Genomic DNA, 27,635 nt, shown 5'->3' with positions numbered 1-27,635 from the left:
ACAGGTGATGTCTACATCTGGTCCAAGATCCCCAATGAAGTCCTTGTCTTTTCTTCTCATGTTGCCGAAGGTGCACCCGCCAACACTGCAAGATAATTTGTCATCAGCGACCAAAAAAAAATAAAAAATAAAAAAATACCATACAGTGAATATGATTTGCCCAATGAGATCGCTTGGTGACAGGAAGGGTTGTACCTGACTGTGGCTTGTTTGCGATTGCCAAATCAGGGAAGACTTGGCTACAGAGTACCAAAAAGAAAAAATAACGCAAAGGAAGGAAAAAAGAAAAAAAAAGAAGAGAAAAGAAAACTATGATCCAAATCAATTCAACGGCCCGGAACTTGGTGTCCGCGATTGACCCTTGGGGTTGATAAAGTGAAGTGACATGGACAAGAAGCAAAAAACAATATGGAGAAAATACCCTGAGCCGAACCTGTGGATTCACGTCGCGCCGTGCTGACAGGGGCTCGCACACCGAGGAAAGCTGAAATCGGAAGGAGGGTGGGGTATTTCACACTTTCTCCTGCTCCGCAATACCTATCAAGTCTGCACCTGGACCCCGCGCTGTCTGAATGAAGCATCAACCAACCAAGTAGTCTAAATCCAGTTGCCTTCTTTTCTTTACTTCGGCATCCAATTCCGCTTCACAGACCACACAATAACCTCATCCGCCATTGTTCGGATCTGTCACTGCCTCTCGCTGGTGTTTGAGGAGCTCAGAATGCGTTTATAAATCTGCCACAACACCAAGAAAATTTGACTGGCCTCCCGGTTGCCGGTTCGTGGCACAGCATCGGCTCTCTTTATTTCCCACTTTAACCGCCAGACTCAGAAAAAAACAGCAACACTGCGACGGGTTATTTGTTTGGGGAGGTCAATGATTGACGGATAAGCCGAGGCCAAGAATGTACAGGGGCCCAAGGATGCGACTCAATCGACGCGGGACCTACCTGATGCTCGCTGCAAGTGATTAATGTCGCTGCTGTGGAGAGGAACAAAAAAAGAAAAAGAAAAAAAAAAACAAATACGACGCCGCTCTTGCTCATCTTTGGTTCCAACCTAAGCCTCTTGGTAGCCTGTTCCACTCCATTTCACCCAGGCATGTGATTTGCCGCCTGTTTTCTGCCTGGTGGTTTCACCCTACCCATCATTCATTCGCTCCCACAGCAGCCATCCGCACACCAATTAGCATTGCTCAGCTGTCGCGTTTTATGTGACTCATAGCTGGGAGTTCCCATGATCATGAGATCCTTCGGACTATGATGGACCCTGACATGGTTCATTCTTAACCATTGTCTTTTGCTCAGGCTGCGCAACCTCTGGCCAGTTGTTGCTTTCCGTGCCACGTCTAAATCACATCCATACATAATCTGTGAGGTATGTGGTTCGCAGACCTGGGATAGGGTAGACCAGGTAAGCTGCCAGGAACAGGGGAAGTTGATTGACCATGCGCGGCGAAGCTATACCAACATTCCCCCCCATCATGGTCGTCAGCTGGAGGCAACCTTTACAGTAAGCGAGCAAGGCGACCAACAACCTTGATTATCTGAATGTTGTCAAATTTGGGTGAGAACCTTCTGAGGCAATGTCCGTACCACTCCATTTGTTGTTTCTCTCTCTTTCTATTCACTTCCTCCCCATTTCTCCTCCAAGGCCCTTACAACCCCGTCTGACGTGTCTCCTCTCTGGTCGATCAACTCACCATAGTTGCATCCCGTATACTGCTGCAGGAGGCCAGCCGTCTTGCATCTAGCCACCTGAGAGGCCAGGCTGTGTAATGATTTGCATCATTACAGGCTGGCTTGCATGGGAGCTGCAGCAATTTACGGAGTATAACCTATGAGAGCATCAACTTACCCTCCCTTGTCTGATTTTTTTTTCTTAGCAAAGGCGTAACTGGCAACTATGAAGAAGAAAAAATGACCCCTGCATTTTTTGACGCACGTACTAGAATGGCGTCAGTGAGCGTTTTTGATTTCCGGAAGTTGGAAAGTCGAGTCCAATGAATGAAAAACTTTGCCCTGGAATAGAGCCCGAGTCTACCGCGCGAAGGGAACGCCCCGATGGCATCCGCCGATCTCAGATCACGTCATCAATGAAAAAAGGGTTCGGAGACGCGTAACAATCTACCTGCTACGCGTCGAGCCTCAATCAGGGCCCTTCGGCCGCCTGCCTACGATTATGTGCCGCTCCTGTCAGTCGTTGAAAGGGGTGCCGCGTCAGACGCCACAAAAAAACAATTGCAAGCGGTTCAGTTTGGATTTCCATGCAGGTTCCTAAATTGGTTGACGTATAACCTAGCGTAAGTCCTCGGGTAGGCAGTCATTGACAATTCTGGTAGTAGAATGGTCCTAAAGGCCTAGAACAGTCCTAGACTCGGACCACTCACTACGCTGCCTGGACTGGCCATGTAGTTTCTTGACCTAATGTTCTAGTCCGGCACCAACATAGGCAGAAGAAACCCACGCCGTTATCTGCAACGATCCGCTATGCAAATAATGCCGCTGTAGGAGGCCACCTTGCATTCATCCATATCCAGCCTTGCCAGCCCCTCCCGCTCACTCCCAGATCCCCGGATGTACCAGCCGACTTTTTGCCGCGCACAGTCATCGGCCCGTATGGCTTTCTCTTTTAATGAGATTGCGACCCCGGGTCTGCTCTCAATCGGTCTGGTGCCAGGCCGCGGGTAAATCTTGTCTGAGACAACATGACAAGCGGCGCCCACAGCCGATGAAGAGTCTCGTGACTTCCTAACACGGGGCCCTTTTTTCTTTTCCCCCCCCCCTTTCTTTTCTTTGCCTATGTTGAAATTGGACTTGCTTGTTGCATGTTTGACCTGTGTGTAAATTCGAGTGGCGAGTTTTGCTTGTTTGACAAGATTCATAATTCAAATATGGATGTGGTCTATATTGCGTATAAGTTCGGATAAGGAATCACAGTTGGCAAATAAAATGTGTGCAATCGCCCCATGTCGCCAAAAGAGAATTAATTGCAGGATAGAACAAAATGTACAGGAAAGCAGGTAGAAGCAGATCAAGTGAATCAAACACAAATCCAGCCTATAACGTGAACAGATCAAGAGTACACAGCTGCTCCAAAAGACTCGAATATCGAGTTCTGACCCTGCCAAATGACAAATCCACGTCGAAAACGCCAAACTCCATCCGACTGGATATCTTCCAAAGACGCAATGCCTGCTCAGGGTAGGAAAACACACATAGAAAATAAACATGAGTGTATGACTCGATAGGGCGACAAACTCATCCCTCGTGATGTCTCACTGTCGAGACATGTCAAACTGAAAAAAAAAAAAATGAAAAAAGAAAAAAGAGAAGAAAAAAAAGAAAAAGAAATCCACACGGGTGACAGCTGCGAGAGTGAAGACACGAACTATGATCCGAAAGAGACGAGACGGGAAAAAGTAAACGACAAAGATGCGGTAGAGAGGAAAGGAAGGAAGAAGCAAGCAAGATTATGGCAGTAGAGGTTATGAAAAGCCAATAAAGCAAACCATGGAGAATATCACAATGTAGCCATGCCTTCCCCAAACAAGCCTCCGTCGATTGGACCGTTGGTGGCTCCGACACACAGGGGAATTAAAAAGCCCAAAAACGCCTTCTTGGAAAAAGTTGAAAAAATAACCCTAGAAGAAACGATGTCTTCGAATGGGCGCCGTCTCGTAGTACCGGATCTTCCACCTGAGGTGCTTGTTCTCGTCCTCGACCCTCAGGGCATAGCGCTTCCAGTGCTCAGAATCGCCCTTAAGGCAGGCGACGGAAGCCTCCAACTTTGAGAGCTGCTCGTCCCTGATGCGGAGCTTCTCGCGCAGCGTTTCGTTCTCGTTCTTCTCGCGCGTCCACTTGTTCCTCCACTCGCGGCAGCGGTCGTCCCATCCGCCGTGGTGCTTCTTGAGCTCCTCGATCTCGCGGCAGAGAATATTTTTCTCCTCCTTGAGGCGGCAGACCTCGCTGTCGCGGTGTGACAGATCCGAACGCGCCTTCTTCAGTTCCGCCTTCAGGTGACAAATCTCCTCGTCGCGGTGTGACAGGTCCGCGCGAGCCTTCTTCAGCTCCACCTTGAGGCAGTCCCTCTCGCGGGCCAGGGTGTCCCTGGCGTCCTTCAGGCGGTAGTACTCCTTCCAGGTCGGGCCATCGTTGAACCAGCCGCCATGGTCATGGCGGTGCCGGCGATGGTGCCGGTCCCGCTGGATGAAGAACTCCTCCCCCGTCCCGCCGAGCTCGATGATGGTTTCGCGCGGCATACGGCCGTCGGCCGTCCGGCAATAGAATCGTCGTGTTTGGTCAGTCGACTACTGCCGGCTATCCTGGATTTTTCGATAAGATAGCCGCCCTTTTCCCTGGAGAACTGTCAAAGTGTACAATCGATGTGGTTGGTAAAGTTGTGTTTGCCAAAGATTGCCAACTACCTAGTCTAGTTGTCAATCTAGATCGACGGTCTTGAAATATAGTATGCAAAGTATATGACGTGATGGGCAAAGGTACGGAAAAGCTAGAAAGAAAACGTGGAAGGAAACATGGCACTTTAAGTAGGTCTCGGCGCCCTGAGCCAAAGTGGTCACCAGGGATCTTGATTAGGCTCACGGGAGGCCAACGGTAGGCTTTGCGGCTCATGCAGGTCACAACAACGTGAGAATGTCGGGGACCACCACGAAAGGAGGGGTGTGGAGAAAAGAATCAAACAACAGGCAAATGCAGTGCTGATGAAGAGCAGCTGAGAGTAGATGGTTCAAGCAAGTCGTGTCTTTTGCCCTTGAGGGGTGTAGTTAGAGCCATTGCTAGTACCTGAGATAGACCCAAACAAGGTAGTGATTCCAACAGGTAAAGCACAACGTAGGGGTCGCCGAATCCGGTAAAAGTAGCTTGGTTCAAGGGACAAAAAGAGATGCACTCTAAGCAGGGACCTACCTTGGTGGCGCATGCCTGACAGATTGTGTTTCCCAACAGGACCTGGTCCAGAACACCATGTACTTGTGCGCATATAAACCGCGACATCATTATGGGACGGACCATTCTTTGACCTGGTTTTTGTTTGATGTTTGCAGTCCAGGACTAGTCTCGCACTTGCACGCACGCACGCCCGCAGCTGTACTTACGCGATCGGAGTGCGGGGCGTACTCCTTGCGCATTTTCAAGACGAAACGGTGTATAGAAAAAAAAACGAATGCCGTCCAGCGAACAACGTGTATTAGGACCCTGGCGAGCTAAAACTGAAAGACTCACTGACTGAATGGTGGCTTGGGTGGGTGCAGATGACTTATCGTGTAATACTGCCCCATTCATTATCGAGGACAGCGAAACCCCATGGCGATCGAACAGCTAGATTATGGTTATATTTTGCAGGGTGGTTTGAATCCAAACTCCAGCTGGAACTTCCAGCTGACTTTGATTTTGGGGCGGCTGGTGCAGGGCAGGTGGTAATGGGGGGTGATGGTTTAGTGTCTCAGACTTTGCAAGAAGAAAATAGAAAAATAGAGGCGTGCAGTGAAAGAGATAGATAAATAGATTGATAGAGAAAGCATTGAACTTTATGAAGAAGACGCCACGCCAGGTCGTAACAATTGAATAGATTTGTTTGCCATAGAAAATCGAGGGCAATTGGCATCGACTGCAGTCGATGCATCTTCCGGGACAACACGACTGGTTGTTGCTGGATTGGCGACGAGAGTGAAAGAGCGACACTACCTCGGCCAGTCGGCTTCATGGGATGGAGATGCATGCGGCAACAAGGATCNNCCCGTCCTTCTTTGTAACAGTGCTGGATGCAGACAGACTCCACAATACACTCACTAACAAGTAGAACGGTAATACCGTCTTGCCCCTACCCCTCCTTGCCTCCCTGGCTCTCCGCGCCTGGCTAGCCTATCACTACAGTCCAGGTGAGGCCTCATCTGACTGGATGGATAAGCGAACATGGGCGCCTATTGCCCTTACTATTAAGCTACCAGACCCTTACAATTGTCCAGTAGCCAAAGCCGACGTCATCACACCACACTACTGGCCCTCGCACAGCCTGTCAGCCCTGCTATCTGCCTGACAATTTAGCCAGGTTCTGCTAAAGAAGCTAAGGTCACTAGACTAGTGTGTTGTGGCGTAGCCTTTACAAGTTGAGAACAACCTTGTAGGTGACGCATAACCAACAGTCACCGCTTAGTGTAAATATGAATCCGTTTCATTGATGTGCCAGCAGAGTCAAATCGTAGTCACCGCCCAACCCATATGCTGAAAAAGGATGAAAAAGTCTAAAAGCTTGCAAATATCGATCTCAACCAATGTAACACGCAACGTCACTATTTTGTGCTAGCCGCCGATATGCCAGAAAATATGTCGGCTTCCTCTCATCAATGGACGCGATCCTCCTCCCTGCAAGTTAACTGGAACGCAGTAGTAGTCTTCCCATACCTAATGTCTTAGATAAGCCTCGCATAGCCAAACAGCCATGAGGGCAAATTCATCACTGGGTGACACTTTTGCTCGCAAAACAACGGCAGACGCTTTTATCGACAGCCAACGCGCAGCCCCTTGTCCTATTCGATCCGCCAACCCCTATTTGACAGTGTTAGGCGCTCAAATAAGAATGATTTTGAGTTCAAAAAAAAAGGCTGACAACCACTAGTCTGTGCACGAAGCAGATGGTAGGTGCAGTGCTGCATGTATCACATCGGGAGCCGTCATGTCAGTATGGCGCTCGCCATAGATGTCACCTTGGCAATGATGTCCATGGTTTGGACGCGCTGGTGAACCCACGCAGGACACGGGCGGTATGGTGCAGCGACAGGTGTGCGATTAACTGCATGGCCATGAAACCAGGAACAATCTCGAGCGGAAGCAGAGTAGGCAAGAAAAGCCAGATTCCATTTCAAGAGCCAGAAGCGGCTGGAACTGGCGGATTCCCGGATCCGCCCGACAGGGCCTTGTTTCCTCCGCCAGCTCCCTTGCCGCCGGAGCCGTCCTTGTTGGAGTCACCTCCACGGCCCCTTCCGCCACGTCTACGACCACCACGCTTGTGCTCGCCTGCAGGTTTTTCTGCGCTAGCTGCGGTCGATCCGCTGGCAACAGGGGTCTCGGCTTCAACCTTGGGCCCGCCGGAAGCTTTTGGCGCTGCCGCGGCGGAGCCAGAAGCCGCGTTGCCCTTGGAATTTCCAGCGTTTCCGGCAGATGCTGCCGGGGGAGTCTTCTTATTCGTGTCCTTTCGTTCTAGCACCTGCACGGTAGCTTGTGCGACCGTTACCGGACTCGCAGCGATTGCCTTGGCGAGACCTTCATGATTGGCGAAATCGACGTAGGCAAAGCCCTTGCGTCGATCAATCTCCACGAAAGTCACATTACCAAAGACCTGCATTGACTCCTTCAATACAGTATCAGTGACACCTTGGGACGGGTTTGCATGCTTAACGAAAGCTCGTGTCGTGTTTGGGTTGCCAGGAGTAGCTGCTGCCTTTTTGGGGCCTGACCCGGATCCTCCTTTACCCTGTGCAGTCTTGGGTCCAGCTGGAGCAGACTTCGGCGCCGTGGGTCCCGGTTGTGGGTTAGCGGCCGGAGGGGCTGGCGCAGGTGTAGAGTTTGCGTTTCCTGGCGCCGCGTCATCCTTTCTTTTCAATATAGCCACGGGCGCCTTTGGAGCGCTTGCAGAGGCCTCGCCAGGCTTGTCTGCAGCCCCCCTTCTAGAGCGACCTTTCTTTTCTGTGCCCTCCTGGGCATTCTCAGTGGCACCGGAAGTACCCCTCTTGCCACGGGGCCCACGAGAGCTACCAGCAGCGGTCTTTGACGCAGCCGGGGCGGATTGTCGAGCCGTGTTGGTGTTTGATGTAGTTGCGGAATTGCCCGAAGCGTCGTCTTTGGCATCTTTGGTCGAAGGAGCGTCTTCCGCGTTGGCCAATTTGCCATCGCTCTCAGCTTTCTCAACCTCTTGGCGAGCCAGACGCACCTTCCTATGAGCGTTTCCTGGACTGATACCCAGATCCCTTGCCAAGATACGTGCCGCAGCTGCTATACCGGCTCTGCGGCCGCCCTTTGCAGACGCATCATCCTTGGAAGATGCTGATATCTGACTGGCCACGTTATTCGCAGCCTCCACCGCAGCTGCAGTAGCCGCTTTCTTGGTCAAGATCTTGACATTCTGGCGAGGTCTATCCGTAGATTTTTCCGTCTTGGCCTCCCGGGACTTTCTCTTGGAGTCCTCGGAGCCCTTATTTTTGCTAGGCTGGGAGTCGTGGCGAGAGTGCTTGCCAGATCTGGCTACGCTGGCATCTTTGGCTTTGTTCGCCTTCTTCTCACGGAGGTAATCGATAAGAGGGGTAGATGAGGCCTTGACGATCGGCTGTTCCTCTTCCTGTCCCACGTGATCTGTTTCAGGGTCTTTGTCGCCAGTTGGGTTTGCCAACGACTCGAGAAACGCCATGAATTCGGGATCTTGGTCAATGGTGCCCTGGCGTGCATCCGCACGGTTTTTGCTCGTTGGAATCTTCTTGTAGATGGACATCTCCATCACAGGGGGACCACAGAGACATGAATCACTCCAAGTCCCATTCGCGTCTTCCCATTGAGCATTTCGCACTTTTTCCATCAAGGGCATCACATACTCTGTTCTCAGAAGATGCAGATATGCGCGCGATGGTCGCGATGGCTTGGATGGGCTTTGAAATTATTTAGTTTCTGCACGATAAGGGTAGAGGTCCTGAAGTAGGCAGAACCGGAGCATACTTACTCATTGGATGTCTTTCCTGGCATGAACGAGAACCAGCCAACCTTGCCCTTGTTAGGCTGCCACTCATCACCAAGATACTTGAATATTTCTTCCTCCAAGATTCCCGGCGGCAGTCGACGGATGACGATCTTTTGGCCCTCGATAGGTGCCTTACCTCTGCCCGACTTCTGAGAAGTACCAGCCTGATCTTTAACATTTGCCGTCGATAGAGGCAGGACACCAGCTTGCCTGGCGACGTTCGTACGATTCGCCATGGTAATTTGAGAATTTTGAGGGCGAATAATGTGAAAAGACTGATGGTTATGTTAGAAATATTTGAAAGAAAAGAGAGAGAAAAAGAAAAAAAAAGCGCAGTCAATAAGTGATAATAGCTTGCACTTCTTGCCTTTGGTGAAATAGTTTTTTGTAGACTTTCTGTCTCACGAAGGGAAGAAAGAGGCAGTTGACACACCTCAAGCTGATGTTGACTTACCCAAGCTTTCACCGTTCCGCAGGCCGTGCGGTCGTCGGCAAACGCGCATGTGAGACAGCTTTGAGGATCTGAATGAGGTTAGATCCGGCGCGGCGACGCGCGATACTAATGAAGACACTTTCTCTCCCAGACGTTGACCTTTTCCTTCGTCTATGGGCACTTTATCTTGCTGGTTTAGCGGGCATCCATCACCGCCTAGGGTCCATGCGCGCGATGTGTGTCAAGGGTTCTGATGATGCAAGCTGAGAAGGTGACAATAGTGGGTCAGATGGCAAGCGGAGCGATCCCAAATGTCTTGGCGGATAAGGTGGGATTAATCGTTGGTCCGTGACTGTCGTTCCAGGGTAGCCAACCACAACCACAGTCAGTACACTGGTTCATCTATGTCCCCACCCGAATTGTCCATGTGGAGAGGCGCCTGCGTGGTACAGTAGGAACCCAACTACTATCGCCTGCGCCAACCTCCTTGTTCTTGAAGCCAAACAGCAAAGCGCCGATATTAGTCCAATTATTCCCATTAAACCCAGGCGCTCTCTTTGCTCGAAGAGTTTGCTTGACGCGCACGGTAGCGAGATCTTGCCCTCAAGCACAGCCCGAGTTCTCACTCACCCAACCCCGCCGAAGGCAACCAGACCGCTGTAGGGCTCGCCCCTATCTTGTTATACCTCGCCAGTGACAGGGAGAGCAGTCAGTCTATCAACACGTTTCACGAAACGGCGAAAACTATTGCGAAGTTTTTTTCAACGATTCCTAACACGTGCCGACCGGCGAACGACCGAAGTCGGTTAGACCTTGGCATCGATTCAAACTGCTGAATTCTCCCGTCGCATTCCTTACGCGACCAGGGCCCGTCAGCTACCAGCTCCGACACCACAGACCGCAACGATACCATGACTTCCACCGTGCCGAAGCCCGGGCCAGCAAACATGCGCCCGGGAGCGGGCTTGGACGAATGGCTGGAAGAAGCAAAGCGATGCCATTATCTTCCAGAGGCGGTGATGAAACAGCTATGCGAAATGGTGAAGGAGGTTCTTATGGAGGGTATGGTGATCCCTGTCACAATGCTCACAAGCAATCAGTCTTGACTCTTGTGCTGCTGTCTACTAGGCCTTTGCTTTGACTAACAGGGCTGTACCAATCGCAGAGTCGAACATCCAACCCGTCGTCACACCAGTTGTGATTTGTGGAGACATACATGGGCAGTTCTACGACTTGCTCGAGCTTTTCCGTGTGGCCGGAGGAATGCCAGGCGAGACAAGCGTTCAAGCTCCCCAGACCGCAACAACAGTCATCACATCAGAAGATCTCGAGCCACCAACAGAGATCACGGATCCAAAGCTGAGAAAAAGGATCCGGAGCTCCAGCGCTGGCGGCGCAACCGAGGAGGGTGGCGGTGACAGCGCAGATCAATCGGCCCAGCCAGCCGATGACACTTTGGAAAAGTCTACCGCTTCGCCTTCCCCGGCTGCTGACACCCGCTTTGTTTTCCTGGGCGATTTCGTTGACCGTGGATACTTCAGTCTTGAGACTTTCACACTGCTCATGTGCTTAAAAGCAAAGTAAGCTCTTACCCGGCTGCAACCACCAGCGAGTATCGATGTCTAGCTCTTTTCTCATCATGGTTCTGACTGACACGGCCACTACCTAGGTATCCTGATCGTATCGTTCTTGTTCGTGGAAACCACGAATCTCGACAAATCACTCAGGTATACGGATTCTATGAAGAATGTCAACAGAAATACGGCAATGCCTCGGTGTGGAAGGCTTGTTGTCAAGTCTTTGATTTCTTAGTTCTCGCTGCCATTGTAGACGGCTCAGTCCTCTGCGTTCACGGCGGTTTGTCTCCAGAGATCCGCACTATCGATCAAATCCGAGTCGTAGCAAGAGCACAGGAGATTCCTCACGAGGGTGCCTTTTGTGATCTGGTCTGGAGCGACCCGGAAGACATCGACACTTGGGCTGTTAGTCCGCGTGGTGCTGGCTGGCTGTTTGGTGACAAGGTTGCTACCGAGTTCAACCATGTCAACAGGTTGCAGACTATTGCGAGAGCTCACCAGCTTGTGAACGAGGGTTACAAGGTATGTTCAGCACTCTCCCGCCGCTCCTTAGGTTTAAGTCCTTGTTTCATGCCGATACTTACATTTGCCACAACGTAGTATCACTTTGCCCAGAAATCTGTCGTCACTGTCTGGTCTGCGCCGAATTATTGTTACAGGTGCGGCAACGTTGCCTCCATCATGGCAGTCGACCGCGACCTGAACACCAAATTCAGCATATTCTCCGCAGTGCCTGATGAACAGCGCCATGTCCCTGCTGGGCGTAGAGGCCCGGGGGACTATTTCCTGTGAGATGAAGACAAGGATGTCTATGAAATTACGAGCATAGTTCAAGGTCATTGTTGGGACTGGCGTTTGGAGCGGCTTCTTTTGTCACTAGAGGGGATTGGCGGGCCATGAAATTTGACATATATAAACTTGATATCGATATGGCAAAGTGGCAGGCGTTTGTTAGTATAGATCACATACACGCCTCCTGTTGTCAGCATTCTTTTTGCTCACAACATGACTGAAAATTGGACTATCCAGTAGAGTCCACATATCATTGGACTGTACTTTTAGGTGACTGCACTGATGCCCATAGCATCGACATCGGATGATAGCGAATACACGAGATGGATAACATAGACCGCCAAGTATATGACTGCCAATTAGGCGCCTTTGATCCATGGAACTTCTCTGGCTAGTGGTGCTGTCTAGGATGGTCTACATCAACGAGTTTATAGTCATGTTACTGGCTTGGAAACCTTATCTACAGCATATGTATTGACATCTCATGTTCACCGTTAGCTATGAAGGCTACCATGGCCATCCTGATAAACATTGATGAGCCCGTAGCTGTCTTGGCCCGACTCGCAGTCGGTTTACCCAACTGTCTACAACGATGGCGAGGCGTCGGTTTATGGTCCCGGCCGCTGCCATCAAGTCCTCCGCCAACAAATACTTCTCCATCATCCGCAACCAGCTTGGGCACCACAGCTCAAGCAGAGCAAACCTAGTGGTGGCATGCGCCGCTCGACCTTTTTTTTTTTTTTTTTTTTTTTAAAAAAAAAATAAAAAAAAATAAAAAAAAAATAAAATAAAAAAATTATTCTCTTGTTTTCTACTTGTCTACCACTACGATGCTCCACGCCGACTACTAGGCGCAGACCGCGGGGTTTCAGAATCGGCCACCCGGCCCTTTATAGGTACGTCGATATGCAGCACGGGATTCGTAGCTGTGACCTGAGCTATAAATCACGGACTTCAAGGAACGCCCGCCATACTCCTGGCCTCGCTGCCCAACGCTCGCCGGCCATGATCTCATGTTCCGCAAGATAATGATGGACTTGCATCACCGGCGTCACCTAGCCCGGATTGCGTAAGCGAGCACAATGCGCAACGCGTCTTTGCCTAAAGGTATAGGGAGGTCAAGCTTTGCCTAAAGGTATAGGGAGGTCAAGTCCATGAACGTTGGGAGATTACTGGATATGGTCGAAAGTATTAGTATTTTAAGCTTGGCTATTTCTCGCCCGTCAGGTGATACATCGATCAGTAATCTGCAGTGTTGAATCCCCGTGCTCTACTGTAGAGAACATCATGTCTAGACTTACAAGCCAAAACTGGTCTCCGAGTTGTACCCAACGTTTTAAGGGGAATTTTCTTGTGCCTAGTAATTCCGAAACCCGGGCTGTTACCGTTTCCTCCGAAGCCAGCGTTATGATTAGGGTCTCCGTTCCCAGAGCCCGAAATCCGATTGATCGATCAACTTTACTAAGGAAGTTGAGGTTCATCATTGGATAGGCAAGCTCAGGGAGCTCTCCACTTCCCCGCTGACCGCGTTCCGTATCTGGTGCGAGTATGCGGGTCGCTTAGTAGTGTAGTGATGAGTGACGGAATATAGATGACGTGACAGCCTGTCTCTCTCATCTTAATTGCTTGCGATAATCCAAACATAATGTGATTTGGATTGCCCATTTGATTTTTTTTTTTGAATCCCCTAATCTTCAACAGTACTTTACCGCACTTGAGATAATCTGAACGCAACCATTTCTCGTCATCATGAGCTCAAAACCCAAGGTTCTCCTCACAGGTAGCTGAAACCCCGCACAGATCTCGCCATATGATCTGAAGTATTCGAATGCCATAGAAAATAGTCCTCACTACTGACTCTGAAACTCCGATTATAGGCGGGTCCGGCTTCATAGCAGGTACGTCCAGCGTGAGGCTTGATGAGGACTGAGACATATTTCAACAAGTAAAAGTCCCGAGACCACTGACACATCTTGACCATCTCAGCGCACACGCTTGACCAGCTCCTCGAGAAGGGCTACAAGGTCATCACAACCGTGCGGAGCGAAGAGAAGGCCAAGATAATCCGTGATGCGCACCCCAATGTTGGCAAGGATGCGCTGGATATTGCCATTGTTCCCGACATCGCCAAGCCGGATGCGTTTGACGAGGTGGTCAAGACGCCAGGCGTCGAGCTCGTTCTCCACACTGCGTCCCCCTTTCACTTCAACATAGGTAAGCCCTAGACTGTCACGATGGGAGTGACGAGGTCGACTGACCATCGCCAGGCGACCCCAAGGATCTCATCGATCCCGCCGTAATTGGGACCACGGGTATTCTCAAGGCGATAGCTCGCTCCGCCCCTAGTGTCAAGCGAGTAGTGATTACCTCATCGTTCGCCGCCATCCTCGACCCGGAGCGCGGGACGGACCCAAACACACTGTTCAACGAATCTTCATGGAACCCCATCACCCTGGAGAAGGCGGTTTCGAACCCGAACGACAAACCCAATGCGTACAGAGCATCGAAGAAGCTCGCAGAGGAAGCGGCGTGGGCCTTCGTCCGCGACCCAGCCTCGGGTGTCAAGTTCGACCTTGTCACCATCAACCCACCCATGGTTTTCGGGCCCGTAGTTCCCTATTTTGCCAACCTTGAATCCGTCAACACTTCGAACGAGCGGATTGTGAATCTGCTGCGGGGAAAGTGGAGGGAAGATAACGCCATCCCGGACACGGGCCTGGCGTTCATCTGGATTGACGTGCGTGACGTCGCAGAAGCCCACATCCGTGCTATGGAGGTCCCTGAAGCAGGCGGCAAGCGCCTCTTCACGACGGCCGGGACATTCAGCAATCGCGAAATATACGAGGTGACCAAGAAGCACTTTGGAGACAAGTATGCCGACAAACTGCCGCCTAATGATGTCAAGGGTGGTGAGATCCTGCCGGAAGACAAGCGTTACCGCTTCGACAACTCCGAGACGAACAAGATCTTGGGCATCACGTGGCGGACTTTGGAAGAGAGTATCGTTGATGCCATCAAATGTTTCCAGACTGCTGGAGTTTAGATACACGGCCACGGAATTTTCGCTAGAACTCATTCCATGTGATGCCAGGATTGAGTTTTCATCTCAAAAACCCAAGTCTAATGTTGATTTTCATGAATCAACTTCCATAGGAATGCTGGATGTTTGCTCTAGGACAGACATCTTTTTTAGAATTTGGGCCTTCCAGATGCGATAATCCCGTCGTCTCCTCTCGCTAAGATAGTCGTGCCTCTCTTGTAGCATTGTGTCAGCCCTGCGAAGCTGAACGCCATCATTGGCAGAGTTATCTGTACTGTGGCTATCGGCCAAAACCTGAGCATCTGTTAAATCGTCTATGCCACGGAACCAATCATCCTCAAGCCACTTGCGGTCATTGACCACCATTAATGCTTGCTTGAGCCCTCTAGCCTTCAAATCAGACCATTGTGACCAGGCATCGATTTTGCTGTTTCCATCGGCGTCGCCCTCCTGACCGGGATGACCAGATGAGGCATCGTGAGCACCAGGCACGACAACTTCTCGACGGGCTTTTGCTATGGCATTTAAAAGACGTTTCTCAATAATCTTGTACTGCTCGTTGCTCAGATTTCCGGCGGCAGCACCCTCGCCGTTAGCGGTAGCATTTGCTGCATTATTTGCTGCCGCGCGTGTGGAGTAGAACACAATGGCCGCCAGAAGCGCTGTCATGTTCTGTTGTACCCATTCGTCGTTTGTGGGCTTTCCATAAGGCGTGACGATCGCGTCAAGACCTGCCATGACAAAAGGAAGCACACGTGTCTCTTCCAGGTCGGCACATACAAAACGGGCCGTTGGACGTAGCCATGGCGGATGATGTGCGCTTCTCGACGTGTTCGCTAAGCTTCCCGGTTGGTCATTCGCCGGGGTTCTCGCCGAACCTTTGCCGCCGGTGCCTGAGGACCTAAACTGTGCTAGTGTTTGTTCTTTGCTGGGGGTCGGACGCTCTCCCCTGGCGCCGCGGCGACCTGATGATGGTGACTCAACCAACGCATCCCGGAATCTGACACTGCTGGGAGTTGTCACCGCCCCATTTTTGCCCCTTGCTCCAGATCTTGGGTTTGGGGTCGATATGATAGGCAGGATGCTATCGAGATGTGTGTATAGTCGCTTGTAAACACGAGGCGGGATGGGTGGACGGGGCTCGATTGGTGGAAGGTTGAGTGAAGTCTTGAGTCTTTGCGCCATCATTGTGGTTAATACTTGGGCCAGCTGTGGTACGTCTAGTTTTATTCCAATGGTATACTTACCTATCGCATGCTATATGAGCACACGCATAGGTTCTTGCGATCTCCTCGTCCGCCTTGAGCGAACTGAGGAGGTGCCGCGACTGTGAAAGCAGAGAGCCAGCGAGATCTATGAGCGGCGGCGGGAGCTCGGCGGAATTAAGAGTTGGAAGTAGGGAGAGAATGGTTTGGGGGATTGTACGGTTCATTGTTGGATATAGGATGGGAAATCCTGTCCTCGGAGACCGTGAGGGTAAGTAAACTAATATGCCCCGATCGATGTTTGATTAATTTCGATCCAGCTCATCTTCTACTGTAGGGAATAATCTTGAGTGATGAACTCAGGAACGCGACAGTCGGAGCTTCCCAAAACACCGGATCCCTGGTCTGCTTGGGAGAAATAGTGGGTCTGATGTCACCATAACAAAAATCTCCCCCGCGACCGGCAGGCAACAAATATCATAATAGCTGTGGCACTATCACTAGCAATCAATTGTATCGCAATAGGCATTCGATACTTTGCTCGACCTGAAACGAGGCTTTCTCTCGCTGTGAAAATCTTAGAGAGAGGAGCAAAACCCAGAACAGACCTTAGATTTCTCCCGATAATGCGTATTTGTGCGTGACGACCATGCCGCGCCTCAGGTCAAAGGCTTACCTGACGTGCTTTTATTGCGGCCGGAAGACCTCAACGCGCAACGATGGTAGCGTCCGCCGCTTCGAGTGTCCTTCCTGCGAGGCAACGAACTACCTAGACGAGGTGAGTTTTCTTGTCAGCCCATCTTTTCAGGCTTCAGTATGAGCTTTCGCTGAACACAAGACATGTATATATTCAGAAAGGAGAGATTACCGATCCTCCACTCGAGGCAACTGCGCCATCAGGAGGGACCGATGAGAAGCCTCCAACAATGGGAGAATTATTGGCATCACAGCCCGATAACGATGTCTTCTGTGCCGATTGCCTGAAAAACCAACGGCTATTTACGGCCTCTTTGGCGCAATATCTACCCGGAGATCCCGATGACCCCGAATATGAGGCCCGCGAGCGCGACTTCTACAAATTCCGCAACAACCTCGAGAGGCAATACCCCCAGACCTGCTCCAAATGTGAACCGAAGGTCCTCGAACGAATAGCACAGGCCGGCTATACGGCCAAGACGGATCATTTGCGGCGGATGATTGATCGGAGCCTGAAGGCTCGGACTGCAGAGCAAGCAAGCGCCAGGGGTCCTCTGGGCGTGCTCGCTGTAGCGGGACGATACCTGTGGCTCGCTGGGTTTATCTTGCAAGGATTGTGGCACTTGCAAATGATGCAAGAACTTGTCACGACGGCAGACTTCCCTGGGCTGCATACTTTTGGAATTAGACAACTCCTAGGGGTCTTAGCATGGTTGATCTCCGTGCTGCCGGACCCAGAAAGGCTCATGAAATGGAGCATTATGGGCACTGCAGTCAGTCTCTGGTGGAATCCCTTCTTCGTCAAGACTGTCCGTGGCTTCACGAAACACTTGCTAGGCATCGGGACATGGTATACCTATCAAGCGGTTATCATGTTCTTTCGTGTTCTGGCACCTGGTATACCCAAAATCTCACGGGAGCATGGCTCCACCGTATCAGCGCAGCTCACGATGCACTCTCTGACATGCATTTTCATGTTCTATGTATGTCATTACGATTCTGTCCCATCACTATGCACATACTAACATGCCTGCTCAAGACCGCGAAACTTGCGTTAGGCTCAATTCGGGTTGATACAACGCCACTTTTCGGTAGCAAAAGCTTGTCAACACCGAAATTACCGGAATCTGCTTCGCCACCCTCTCAAAGGAAGCCATCAGGTAATAGCATGTTTGATACGTTGGACGAGGTACTGGTATCGCCAATTCCGGCGCGCGAGAGCGATAGCGAGACTGAGTCTCAAAGCCTGGCCCCCAAAATTCGGCCCAGGTATACAGAAGGACCGCTTCGAGGTCAGCAAATTTCACCACGCGGTGGCTTGTTTGCCCCTGAAAACGCCCGCGGGTCAACCTTCGGCCGGCAGGATGACGTACCGCAGCACACAGAATACGCATCAGAGATGGACTGGCAACCCACCGAATCACCACCTCGTGCATTCAATCCCTTCAGCGCCCCTGAACAACCTTTGCGCAGTTTTAATGACGCGCCCGTCAACGATAAGCACGGTCCATTTTGGTTCAAAGTGCCTCCTGCGCCAGCCACCAGCATGGCCCACAGAGGTTTGAAACCTTCTACGGCTTCCAGTACCGCGCTGCTGCAGAACCAACCAGAACCAGTACAGCAACGCCGATTCTTTGCCTCAAGAGAGGAGGCAAAGAAGGAACAAGAGGCTCGTGAAGAAAGGAAGAGGAAAGAGGCGGAAAGAACAAAATATATCAAAAGTCCGTCATTCAGATACAGGGCGAATGATCCACGTGATCCGCTGTCTGACATGTTTGAAGACACCTTCAAGATCAGCCCTAGCCGCGCAGCACCAGCGGAACGGGCTGAACAGAAGATGGAGAGTCCCAAGCAAGACATCGTCGCACGGCAGATGACGGCATCGGACTTTTCTGTCCTGATGCTGTCTGCTTTGCTCTTGATCCCTGGCTACGAGATGTTTGTTCCAACGGAGTATGGAGTGCATATGGCTTTGAGTGTATGTTGCACAAGTCTTATCATCTGGGTTCGAGTCAACCTCGCAACATTTAAGACGCTGCAAGTGCAGGGTAGGCACAGGTCCAACGCTTTTGCGTGTACCGTCGCGGCCGCACTGGCATTCTCAGAAATTGGGTTTGTTACCTGGACCGGATTGATGACGCAGCATTCACGGGAGCACAATGCGCTTATGACATTCTCCAGTCAGGCAAAAACTGTATTTCTCAGCCTGCTAGTCATACACCAGCTGTGGAACCTATTTGTTCTTCCACTGGTCATAAATCCCTAGTGGAGTGACGACTATGGACGAGGTTGAGCTGGATGCCTCAGCACGAGTATTGAACGGACCCGAGTATGCACGGTTGGTCATGTGGACATCGTCTTATAGTCTTTGCCCTTGGAAACTCGGCAGATTGATATGCCTTACTGCCTGCTTCGACCTCACATAAACCTGTTCTGCATATACTAGACTAATGATACCCTGATGTCTGTTGGGACGAAGTTTACCCAAAGTATCCATGTGGAAGCCGAAAGCAGCATATGTCAAGAGCGGAGAACCCCCATCCATCATTTGATCATCTCATTTCAAGCTCAAGCAGCCTCCTCACACATGAAAATCAACCGAACAATTATGGACAACGCTTCTCGAACCCAAAGATCAAATCGCCTTGTTGTGTTTTGACAATTTCCATGGCAATCTTCCCTGCATGTTATAGACCGTGCGGGAGCTCAGTTGGGGAATAATTGCCTTGGAAAAAAGCCAAATATAGTAGTGCTCTGATATGCACCTCTGGAGCAGGTCGAGTCATAATGAATCGGTCAACCCTGCGACGGATTCAAACACTACAGTATAAGCTTGTTGGCATGTGGTGATGAATGAAATCCCAAAGAGACAAAAACGACATGACCTATTCCTCAAAATCTAAAAACCATACTAGGTCTAGGCTACACATTATTCTGGATCTCTAGCATTGGTCTAACCCAAAGCTAGTCAGCGTGGCTGATGTCAATAAGAGACGAGTTGACGCTAAGTCAATTGAGGGACCAGACGAATGAACCATTGCAGAATGGCTGTCAACCTAAAAGAAAGGTTTGATGCTGGCCAAAGGAGGTGGCGAAAAGGGAGGATAGGCGAGGAGGGGGTTCCTTTCTGTTTCTACTACATTAACCAATCTTGTGAAAACATGTAAGTGGCTGTGCCGATCAATCGCACACGAAAAAAAATTTAAGGGCCCTTTTTGCAGCCCTTGGGTAAGCCCTGGACAATGCCAACTTGGGTTTGACTTTCAGTGCGTTGTGCTTCATCGTGTCCATTTTTTATTTGTGTGCGCGATTCTGTTTTTGCACAAATGGAACCGGTGTTCCCCCCCATTGGCCCTGTTTCATGTCATGGGATCAGCATGCTACGCGTGGGCTTGCATCAGACTCATGCGAGGCTTTGACGAGTCGAGGTGCGATCGCCAAGGTCCGGGACGAGGATCACGGCAGGTCAGGGCAGGATCCTGCAGCCGCGAGATGACGTCCATCCTGTCGGGGTAAACGGTTGACCAAAAATATTGGACTAAATTAACGTACAACTCAAGTGCTGATCCATTTTGGCCCAAGCGAGGTTTTTTTTTTCTTTTCTTTCTTGTTTAAGTAATACGTGGGGGAGGGCCAGACGCTACCAAATTCATAGCTTGAGCTGGTGGCCTTTGCTCATTCCCACTTGGGCGATCATCTACGTGCTGGGAAATCCGTTGTTGGCGTTTGGTTGGCATTCGTCAGAGTTTTACCAAGGCATTGAATCATCACAGTACAGTACGTACCGAGCGCGTGGCTAATCAACTAATATCGTCTTTCTCGATTGGGGTTGGGTTCGTCCGAGTCGTTCGGGGGTAACTACGGTACCGGTAGTCTGTTCTGTTTCTTTCAACTCAGTCAGACAGGTCTGCTCCCTCTGGGAACCTTGGGACCCTAGGTTAGTGAGGTACTTAGGTACCTAAAGTACCTAGAGGCGGCAACCACTTTGAAGACAACCGCCATTGCATTTGACCACAAATGTAACCAAGGAAGCCAATGCACCCAAAGATTATGCCTCTTTAAAAACAAAATAAACAATGGCAGGGAACTTGACAGTGTGACATACCCATAGACATCATTACGCCCGCAAGAAAGAACGGGACCACGGGGAAGCAAGGGGAGATACGTTCTGCCGAAGTAACAGCTGTATCCTTCTACTGCCAGTTGACAACTTGACACCCAGCTGTCGGCTGTACTTGCTGCTACAACAAGAACTGTCTTGGCTCCCCACAACGGAATCCATGCTGAAAAGCCGTGTTTTGACTCCCAAACAACGTCAGGTCACATTTCGGAACAGGTCCACGGAACTCTGAGCAATATAACGACGTAGTAAGTCTTTGTGTCCGAAGGTTTGTACGTACGGTAGGTTGGTAGGGTGGTGGGATACTTGTACAGTAGTAGTGAGTAGGTAGATACTTTATTTGCCCTGCCTACCGCGGGTGTTTTAGGGTACGTCCCAAGGATTTTTCCACCCATAATTACCGCTCACACCATCACATATATGGGATTTCTTGGAAGCAAACTTATTTACGTCTGGCCCGCAATTCAGGGATTCACTTTATTCTTCAGCTACAAGTGGCCAATTTTTTTGGGCCAATGAAGAGTCGCTCGCTGTAGAATCCGTGGTGTGTGTGCCTATGAAGTAAGGTACCAATCTCAGAGGTACAGGACCCTGGGCCGCACGCACCGGCACGCCATAGGTACCTTCCAGGTTGCATTACCACGCAAGTGGATGCCACCCCACACAACCTCTCGACTCCGATCCCCACCACAACTTTCTCGAATCCAGCTTGTCTTCCGACATCTCGCACCACCCACCTACAACCATAAACATCACCAGTTGAAAATAAGAGTCTTGTTCGCCTGCTTGCCTTAGAATCGACTGCTGGACCTTTTGGCATTCGCATGAGCCATACCACCTCAAACTTTCTGGGCGCTCCGGCTGCGTTCGACGGTTCTCGTCTCCTTTCTCCATCATTTCCGACTACCGCGAACAAACGAAAATGATGTTGAATTGTCGTTGTACTGCCTTCAAGACCATCAACGGTGCTCTTTGAGCGGCGTCTGGTCCTGCCGGCATATACCTCTTGAAGGGGGGCATATCTATCGATCGAACCACTACGATTCTCGACTTGAGTTGACTATCCGAATCTTTGACGACTGCTATCCATTTTTGTCCACCCGTCCCTATCGACCTTGGCCTTTTCTACGATCTCGCGTCAATCATACGCAACCAAACGACTACCTCCAGTCTCTGTGATGAACAGCGACTGTAACTCGCAAGATATCCAGATGGAGCGAACTATGATTTCAAGACGAAGTGCTCGATCATCTATCGAACCCGGCGAGGAGGCAAAGCCGGACTTTGAGTCCCAGACTCAATCCAAAAGGAATTCAATTATGGAAATAGAATCCACGCAAGAGGCTGAGGACTGCATCGGATCTACAACAAGCATTCAGAGTGGCTGTAAGCTGCAAAAGTCGCTTTCTATGCCGGCTCTTTACGCCTCCCCCTATGTTTGGCTTGACCCCATGGAGCCGAGCTCCTGGGGCAAGGACGGTTACCTCAAAGTCATGACTGGAACCGGCACCGCATTGAAGGGGACGGAATTTTTACAGCAGCTTGAGGCCGGGTTACCCGGCGATTCCCAAAAGACGTCAAGGCCTGTGAATTTTGGCATGATAGTCCCAGGCGTCTATCGGTCTGGTTATCCCCAGCAGGAGCACCATGCATTTATGAAGGACCTAAAGCTCAAGACTGTCGTGTAAGTTGGTGATCTTATGTCTGATGTATTGCACCAAGCGCTTTGGCTGACTCTGACTTGATAGAACTCTGGTCGAGAAGGAACCGCCGGAAGGCTTCAAGCCATTTCTTACAAGCAACAACATTAAACACCATGTCATTGCCATGAAGGGCACCAAGAAGGAATCAATTTCATTGGGAACTATGCAGAGCATTCTAAATGTCGTGCTCAACCCCAAGAATCATCCTCTGCTGGTTCATTGCAACCACGGCAAAGTCAGTCGCACCCGTCACTGAAATCCAAACCATCAATTTGATGATTGCCTTTGTTAACAAATCTCCGTCTTCACAGCACCGCACTGGATGTGTTGCAGGCGTGGTCCGCAAAGTCACTGGGTGGGAAACGGACGCCATCATTGACGAATATCGCAAGTTTGCCGATCCCAAGGAACGTGAATGTGATATCGACTACATCACCATGTTCGATATTGCCGACGCCAAAATTTCCAGCATATTTGCTCGAAAACCTCTCTACACACAGTTTGGCCCAATTGGCATTGCCATGTTGACTATACTAGTCGTTGCTCTCTTTACTCTCACCATGATCAAAGAGGACGTTGCCACCGATTGGTCGTAGATCTTTTTGGCCAGAAGGTCTGCATAACCGCTTACATCAACGTGGTGACGGTATTAACGACATGCATCTGGCCGAATTGACGCCGGCGCTTTGCCTTGTTTGGTCACGATCCGATACGGGGCGCCAAATCAAGGATAGAATGGCTTCAGTCAAATCGAAAATGTTCCATCTGGGCAACTTCGGCAACACTTCCGGCAAAAGTTTTGGCATGCTGCGCTAGATTCTTGGACAAGCCAGGAAGTTGTGCTAATGCATGTAGCATCTGCTCTATGTTCTTTTCCTTTGTCTTCCCCGTCCCTTGTTTACTAGATGATATAGTGGGGACCATCAAGTGCTGAGACGTCTCCCGGAGTTTGGTATAAGAGCTGGTGGTTTTTGCCCAGCTCGTCTGTCTCTTTTTTTTTTTATATTGAAAAAACCACTCCCCTCAAGTTTCCTTTGTCTTGTCATCTGCATTGGAGAAAAATGGCGATTTTTGAACCCACACCACTGGAAGGTTTATTATCGCCCGCTCGGTTGCCTCCGCTGTTTTGCCTGTTGCGCACGCTGGAAATTGCTTTGGTTTACATTTATTTGGTACTCACCTTCACAAAATATGGCGCGTTGGGAAATTGTTCCTTGGCATCAGTATAAATACCAGATTCTTTTGCTCCATCGTAGACTTTATATGCGGAATTCATGTTTTAGGGGGTTACCTCAAACTTGACTCTGTCATATTACATGCATAACGATCGAAAACCCTTAAGGCTGCTGATTCACTAATAGGCACGGCTCTGATCACTTGCGATTGACAGTCTAGCAAACAGTCGGTTCTAATGTCCAGCAGCAATCTCTAGCCCACAAGGCGCGGATCATAGCGGCAAATAACGTACCATTACTCGTCCCCATGCTTGAACAAACCTGCTGCTTGCCTCGGTGGTTTCTTATTCAGCCGGCGCTCTTGAAATGGCGCAAGCCCCTAAGGTGATCACCAGGCCAACTCCAATATCCTTACAAGGTATTATTTGACCAGCTCAAGCAGGGTCTCTGGCGACTCCTTGGCAAGCATTGATGGCTAGTTCAGCAGAAACAAGAGTGAGAATGACGCAGGGTCGAATTGGTAAAACTTATCTACGTCTTGCTAGTTTTAGTTTGGACAGCTTTCTAGCTTATCCAACAAATCGTCACCCTGTACGAGACAGCTATTCTATCCAAGACCGGCCGGTCCTTCACTTGGGAGTTGGACCGCCCCAGCGGTTCCTGGCTATCCTATCCGCCTTCTCCCTCTTCCTATCACCGGTAAAGTAGACCCAGCCGCCCGCGATGGCATTCGATGCGCCCAGGCCGATGGCGACGCCACGCACGAACCCCCTAGCCGAGAATTTGTTGCGGATCGAGGCGGGCCTCCTGCGCATGGCGAGCAGCGCGTAGAGGCCGCTGCAGGCCATGTTGAGGCCAGCGCCGTCAATGGCCCAGCCGCTCAAGGTGACGTAGGACGTGAAGATGAGGGCTGGGGTGAGGAGCATGGGTAGTGGTTGGAAGGGCCGGAAGTGGAGGGCTGTTATCAACGTCGCCATGCCCATTGGTGGGAGAGAGGAGGCTGTTGTTGGTGTGTTGCGTTGTCAGTACAGCCCCTAGGCGGGAGAAACACAATGTGCTTGACATCAGGAGGCGGGTAGCTGCCGTCCTGGTGTGGTTGGTCTCGTAGAGAATGGCTTACTTCCCCATGCTTCCACCTTCTCAATCAGAGACTTCCGGGGCAGTGGTGCTGTATCGGTTGGTGTGGTGCTCATTGTAGTGATTGAATCCTCTCCGAGACTTTGTGAAAGGAATTCATGCAATGAAGATAACTTGCAAGGAAGATAACTTGCAAGGCCTGTTCGGCGCGAGAAAAAAAAAATTCCAGGGCTTTTGGCAACCCGGTGGTGAAAAGCCAAATATTCTTCTCGACGCGTTGGACCTGAAAAATACCATGACGTGACGTCGTTTGTCCACGCCGTATCAAGCGACCAGGGTCAGTGTCGAAGCCCCGTGACTAAGCAGCGATGTCTGCGGTTACAGATTGCTTCCGGGCGAATCAGCCACCTTCTACTGTCCCGCAGCGACGGGATTATTGGAACTCTGTTTTTGATGCTTGCGAAACGGCCACGAACCTAAAGTTCATGGGCGAAATCATCCGTTGCAAGCATGACATGACATTGCTCGGTAACCGACCTCAATAGCTCATCGGGTAACTACTTTTCAACCTCCCACATACTCGACGGCAACATCTACTGCGGGAATAAGCAAAAAGAAAAGGATTCAAAATCCGTGCGCACACCTGACGCAACGAGGCTCCTAATCAGACCACGAGATTTGGTAGTGGAAAGTCCGGGCCCTGAGGGAACAGAAGGACGGGACAGACACCAAGTCCAAAAAAATCCAAAAAGAAAAATACAAGAAAAGCAAGCTCTCATCCGACCGATTGACCACGACCGGCACTGTAGCCAACCCTGCACCTTAACTCAATCGCCGGGGTTACCGCCTTCCCTGCCCCCCCGAGCGGCTGCCACGTCGACACTACTCGGCCTCCTCCCAACGGCCTCCTCGCCTTCACGCCTTGTGACTGCCGCGATAGTTTGTCGGACCCCCGAAATTATTGACCAACAAGGCCGGGATACAGGCCCAAACCAGCCTTGCGGTGGCCCGAGTTACCTGCCTCCCCGTCCTCGTACCCGAGTCTTCCTGTACGACAAAATATCGCATAAAAGGACGGGCTCCGCGCTCCGTCCTCGTCAACCTCGTTCGTCATGTCAAGCGCAAAGACAACAGGGGCGAACGCGTCCAACAACAGCAGCTCAGGAGCCCGCTCTCGCGATCACAACCAAGGAAACCAAGGACGCACCTTTACCCAGGAACAAAAAGAAGCAGTACTCCGCATCCGTCGCTGCAAACCGACGGCATTTTACGACATCCTGGCGCTCACATCAAAGACGTGCACGGACGCCGAGATTAAGCGGGCCTACCGGAAGCAGTCTCTCCTAACGCATCCGGACAAAAACGGGTACGAGCACGCGGACGAGGCGTTCAAGATGGTTTCCAGGGCTTTTAGTGTACTGGGTGACAAGGAGAAGCGGGAAAAGTTTGACCGCTTCGGGACAGATCCGGACTCTAGGTTCGAGAGTGCTAGGGCGCAGAACCCGTTTTCTGGGTTTGCACAAAGGAACGCTGGTGGTGGGGGTGGTGGTGGCGGCGGTGGCTTCCCCGGTTTTGCGGGAGGGTTCGAGGAAGAGATCAGCCCGGAAGAAATGTTTAGGCGCTTCTTTGGCGGTGGTGGCTTCGGTCAATTCGGAGGTGAGTTGAGGCGTCGCGGCATCCATTTCAAGTGACCATATCATACTGACTGGCGATAGGCTTCGACACGGGCCCGCAATTTGTTTTCAATATGGGCGGCGGCCCCGGAATCCGTGTGCACCAATTCGGCGGAAACCGGCCTAGGAGACGACCGCGGGCCGAAGGGGAGCCTGACCCCGATGCCGGGTTGTTGTCAACACTACTCGGCCTACTCCCGATACTTTTCCTCTTCATCATCCCGCTCATCTCGTCCATCATGTCAGGCGGCTCGAATTCCATGCCAGACGTGGTCTTTGATGAGCCGCAAGCGCCGTTTACGCATAAGGTTAAGATCCCTGAGCACAACGTGCACTACTACGTGCGGCCAACCGATTGGCAACAGTTCAAGGGAAACAATCACAAAATCGCCCAGCTCAACAAGCACGCGCACGTGACGCTCGTCAACACCCTGACACATCGGTGCAATGTGGAGCGACACAGGGAACAGCAGCTTCGGGAGCAGGCACAAGGATGGTTCTTCCAGGACCCGGAGAAGATGAAGTTGGCGGATCAATTCAAAAAGCCGGCATGCGAGAGGCTGAGCAAGATGTCGACGAGGTTTTAATAGGGCGTGGTTGTTCCTCGTCTCCCTGCTTTACGGTATAAGTTGGCAACTAGGATATGGGGTGCATGTGTTTGTTACGGATATTATTACGGATAGAGTTGATGAGAGCTACGTAGGTAATCACGGATATAGGCAGCGGGTTTATTGTCTTTGTGCCTTGTTTTGCTTTTCTCTTGTATTGAGTACCGGGAGAACTTATGCAGCTTCTTATCACTTGCGTTGCGCCTCGAAAATCCTTATTCTCGCTTAGCGGTGGCTTGGGCTGGTGCCGCTCGACTCACCATCAACATATGTGGAGGCTCGCTTTTCCGGTTTCCTTTTCTTCCACGATTTTTTTATATGCATATACATTCTACGTGTTCTCGTATCGCAATTATGTATGAATTGGCAAATCCATTGAAATCCATCGAGTGGCTCAGATTGCCTTTTTCTTCTTTTTTGATGTTCGGAACACGCCACGGGTGCAGTCAAGCCACAGTTGCAGCCCGACAAAGTTTCTGTTGCCTGGCTCCTTCACGCCTCGGGCTTGTTAACCCGCGCTGCCCTGCATAGATAGTCAAGAATAAAAATCTAGAAAAAGTCTAGTGCTGGTCCTATAGTACAGAGTTGACAGATAACTAGTACCAAAACCCAACAGCGGACTTTCACGGTCGAAAGCTACATATATAAACTGTGCCTCAGTGCAGATTAACTCCGTAACGATTCCTCGAACGCAAGCCCGAACTGTCTGGATACATACCACACTATTGGCTTTGGAGTAATCGAAATCGAGAATCGAGGGGTACGCGCACAGCTGCAGGTCGGGGGGTTACCTA

General features: G+C 50.7%; 7 protein-coding genes across 7 annotated transcripts; 3 read left to right on the top strand and 4 right to left on the bottom strand.

Moving 5' to 3' along the window:
* Positions 1-3,643: 3,643 nt before the first annotated feature.
* Positions 3,644-5,146, bottom strand: PpBr36_04382 (uncharacterized protein; the record flags this gene model as incomplete). Its single annotated transcript, XM_029891542.1, has 2 exons — positions 3,644-4,309; positions 5,114-5,146. The coding sequence occupies 2 exons, from the start codon at positions 5,144-5,146 to the stop codon at positions 3,644-3,646; spliced, it is 699 nt and encodes a 232-aa protein (XP_029749965.1).
* Positions 5,147-6,876: 1,730 nt separating this feature from the next.
* PpBr36_04381 (uncharacterized protein) lies at positions 6,877-8,978 on the bottom strand (the record flags this gene model as incomplete). Its single annotated transcript, XM_029891541.1, has 2 exons — positions 6,877-8,653; positions 8,725-8,978. The coding sequence occupies 2 exons, from the start codon at positions 8,976-8,978 to the stop codon at positions 6,877-6,879; spliced, it is 2,031 nt and encodes a 676-aa protein (XP_029749962.1).
* Positions 8,979-10,086: 1,108 nt separating this feature from the next.
* On the top strand, positions 10,087-14,587 carry PpBr36_04380 (uncharacterized protein; the record flags this gene model as incomplete). Its single annotated transcript, XM_029891540.1, has 7 exons — positions 10,087-10,237; positions 10,341-10,755; positions 10,845-11,274; positions 11,353-11,515; positions 13,422-13,442; positions 13,531-13,758; positions 13,812-14,587. The coding sequence occupies 7 exons, from the start codon at positions 10,087-10,089 to the stop codon at positions 14,585-14,587; spliced, it is 2,184 nt and encodes a 727-aa protein (XP_029749963.1).
* A 90-nt stretch (positions 14,588-14,677) lies between these two features.
* PpBr36_04379 (uncharacterized protein) lies at positions 14,678-16,016 on the bottom strand (the record flags this gene model as incomplete). Its single annotated transcript, XM_029891539.1, has 2 exons — positions 14,678-15,758; positions 15,832-16,016. The coding sequence occupies 2 exons, from the start codon at positions 16,014-16,016 to the stop codon at positions 14,678-14,680; spliced, it is 1,266 nt and encodes a 421-aa protein (XP_029750344.1).
* A 422-nt stretch (positions 16,017-16,438) lies between these two features.
* On the top strand, positions 16,439-22,904 carry PpBr36_04378 (uncharacterized protein; the record flags this gene model as incomplete). Its single annotated transcript, XM_029891538.1, has 6 exons — positions 16,439-16,567; positions 16,644-17,468; positions 17,525-18,533; positions 21,776-22,289; positions 22,354-22,543; positions 22,620-22,904. The coding sequence occupies 6 exons, from the start codon at positions 16,439-16,441 to the stop codon at positions 22,902-22,904; spliced, it is 2,952 nt and encodes a 983-aa protein (XP_029750343.1).
* Positions 22,905-24,112: 1,208 nt separating this feature from the next.
* Positions 24,113-24,676, bottom strand: PpBr36_04377 (uncharacterized protein; the record flags this gene model as incomplete). The annotated part of the gene is made up of 2 exons (XM_029891537.1): positions 24,113-24,483; positions 24,604-24,676. 2 exons carry the CDS (start codon positions 24,674-24,676, stop codon positions 24,113-24,115), a joined length of 444 nt encoding a protein of 147 aa, XP_029750348.1.
* Positions 24,677-25,672: 996 nt separating this feature from the next.
* Positions 25,673-26,820, top strand: PpBr36_04376 (uncharacterized protein; the record flags this gene model as incomplete). Its single annotated transcript, XM_029891536.1, has 2 exons — positions 25,673-26,216; positions 26,276-26,820. The coding sequence occupies 2 exons, from the start codon at positions 25,673-25,675 to the stop codon at positions 26,818-26,820; spliced, it is 1,089 nt and encodes a 362-aa protein (XP_029750347.1).
* Positions 26,821-27,635: the final 815 nt, after the last annotated feature.

This window comes from Pyricularia pennisetigena, chromosome 6 (genome assembly GCF_004337985.1).
Source record: "Pyricularia pennisetigena strain Br36 chromosome 6, whole genome shotgun sequence".
Lineage (NCBI taxonomy): Eukaryota > Fungi > Ascomycota > Sordariomycetes > Magnaporthales > Pyriculariaceae > Pyricularia > Pyricularia pennisetigena.
The sequence above is the reverse complement of the archived record's forward strand: the minus strand, read 5'-3'. Positions and strand labels throughout refer to the sequence as shown.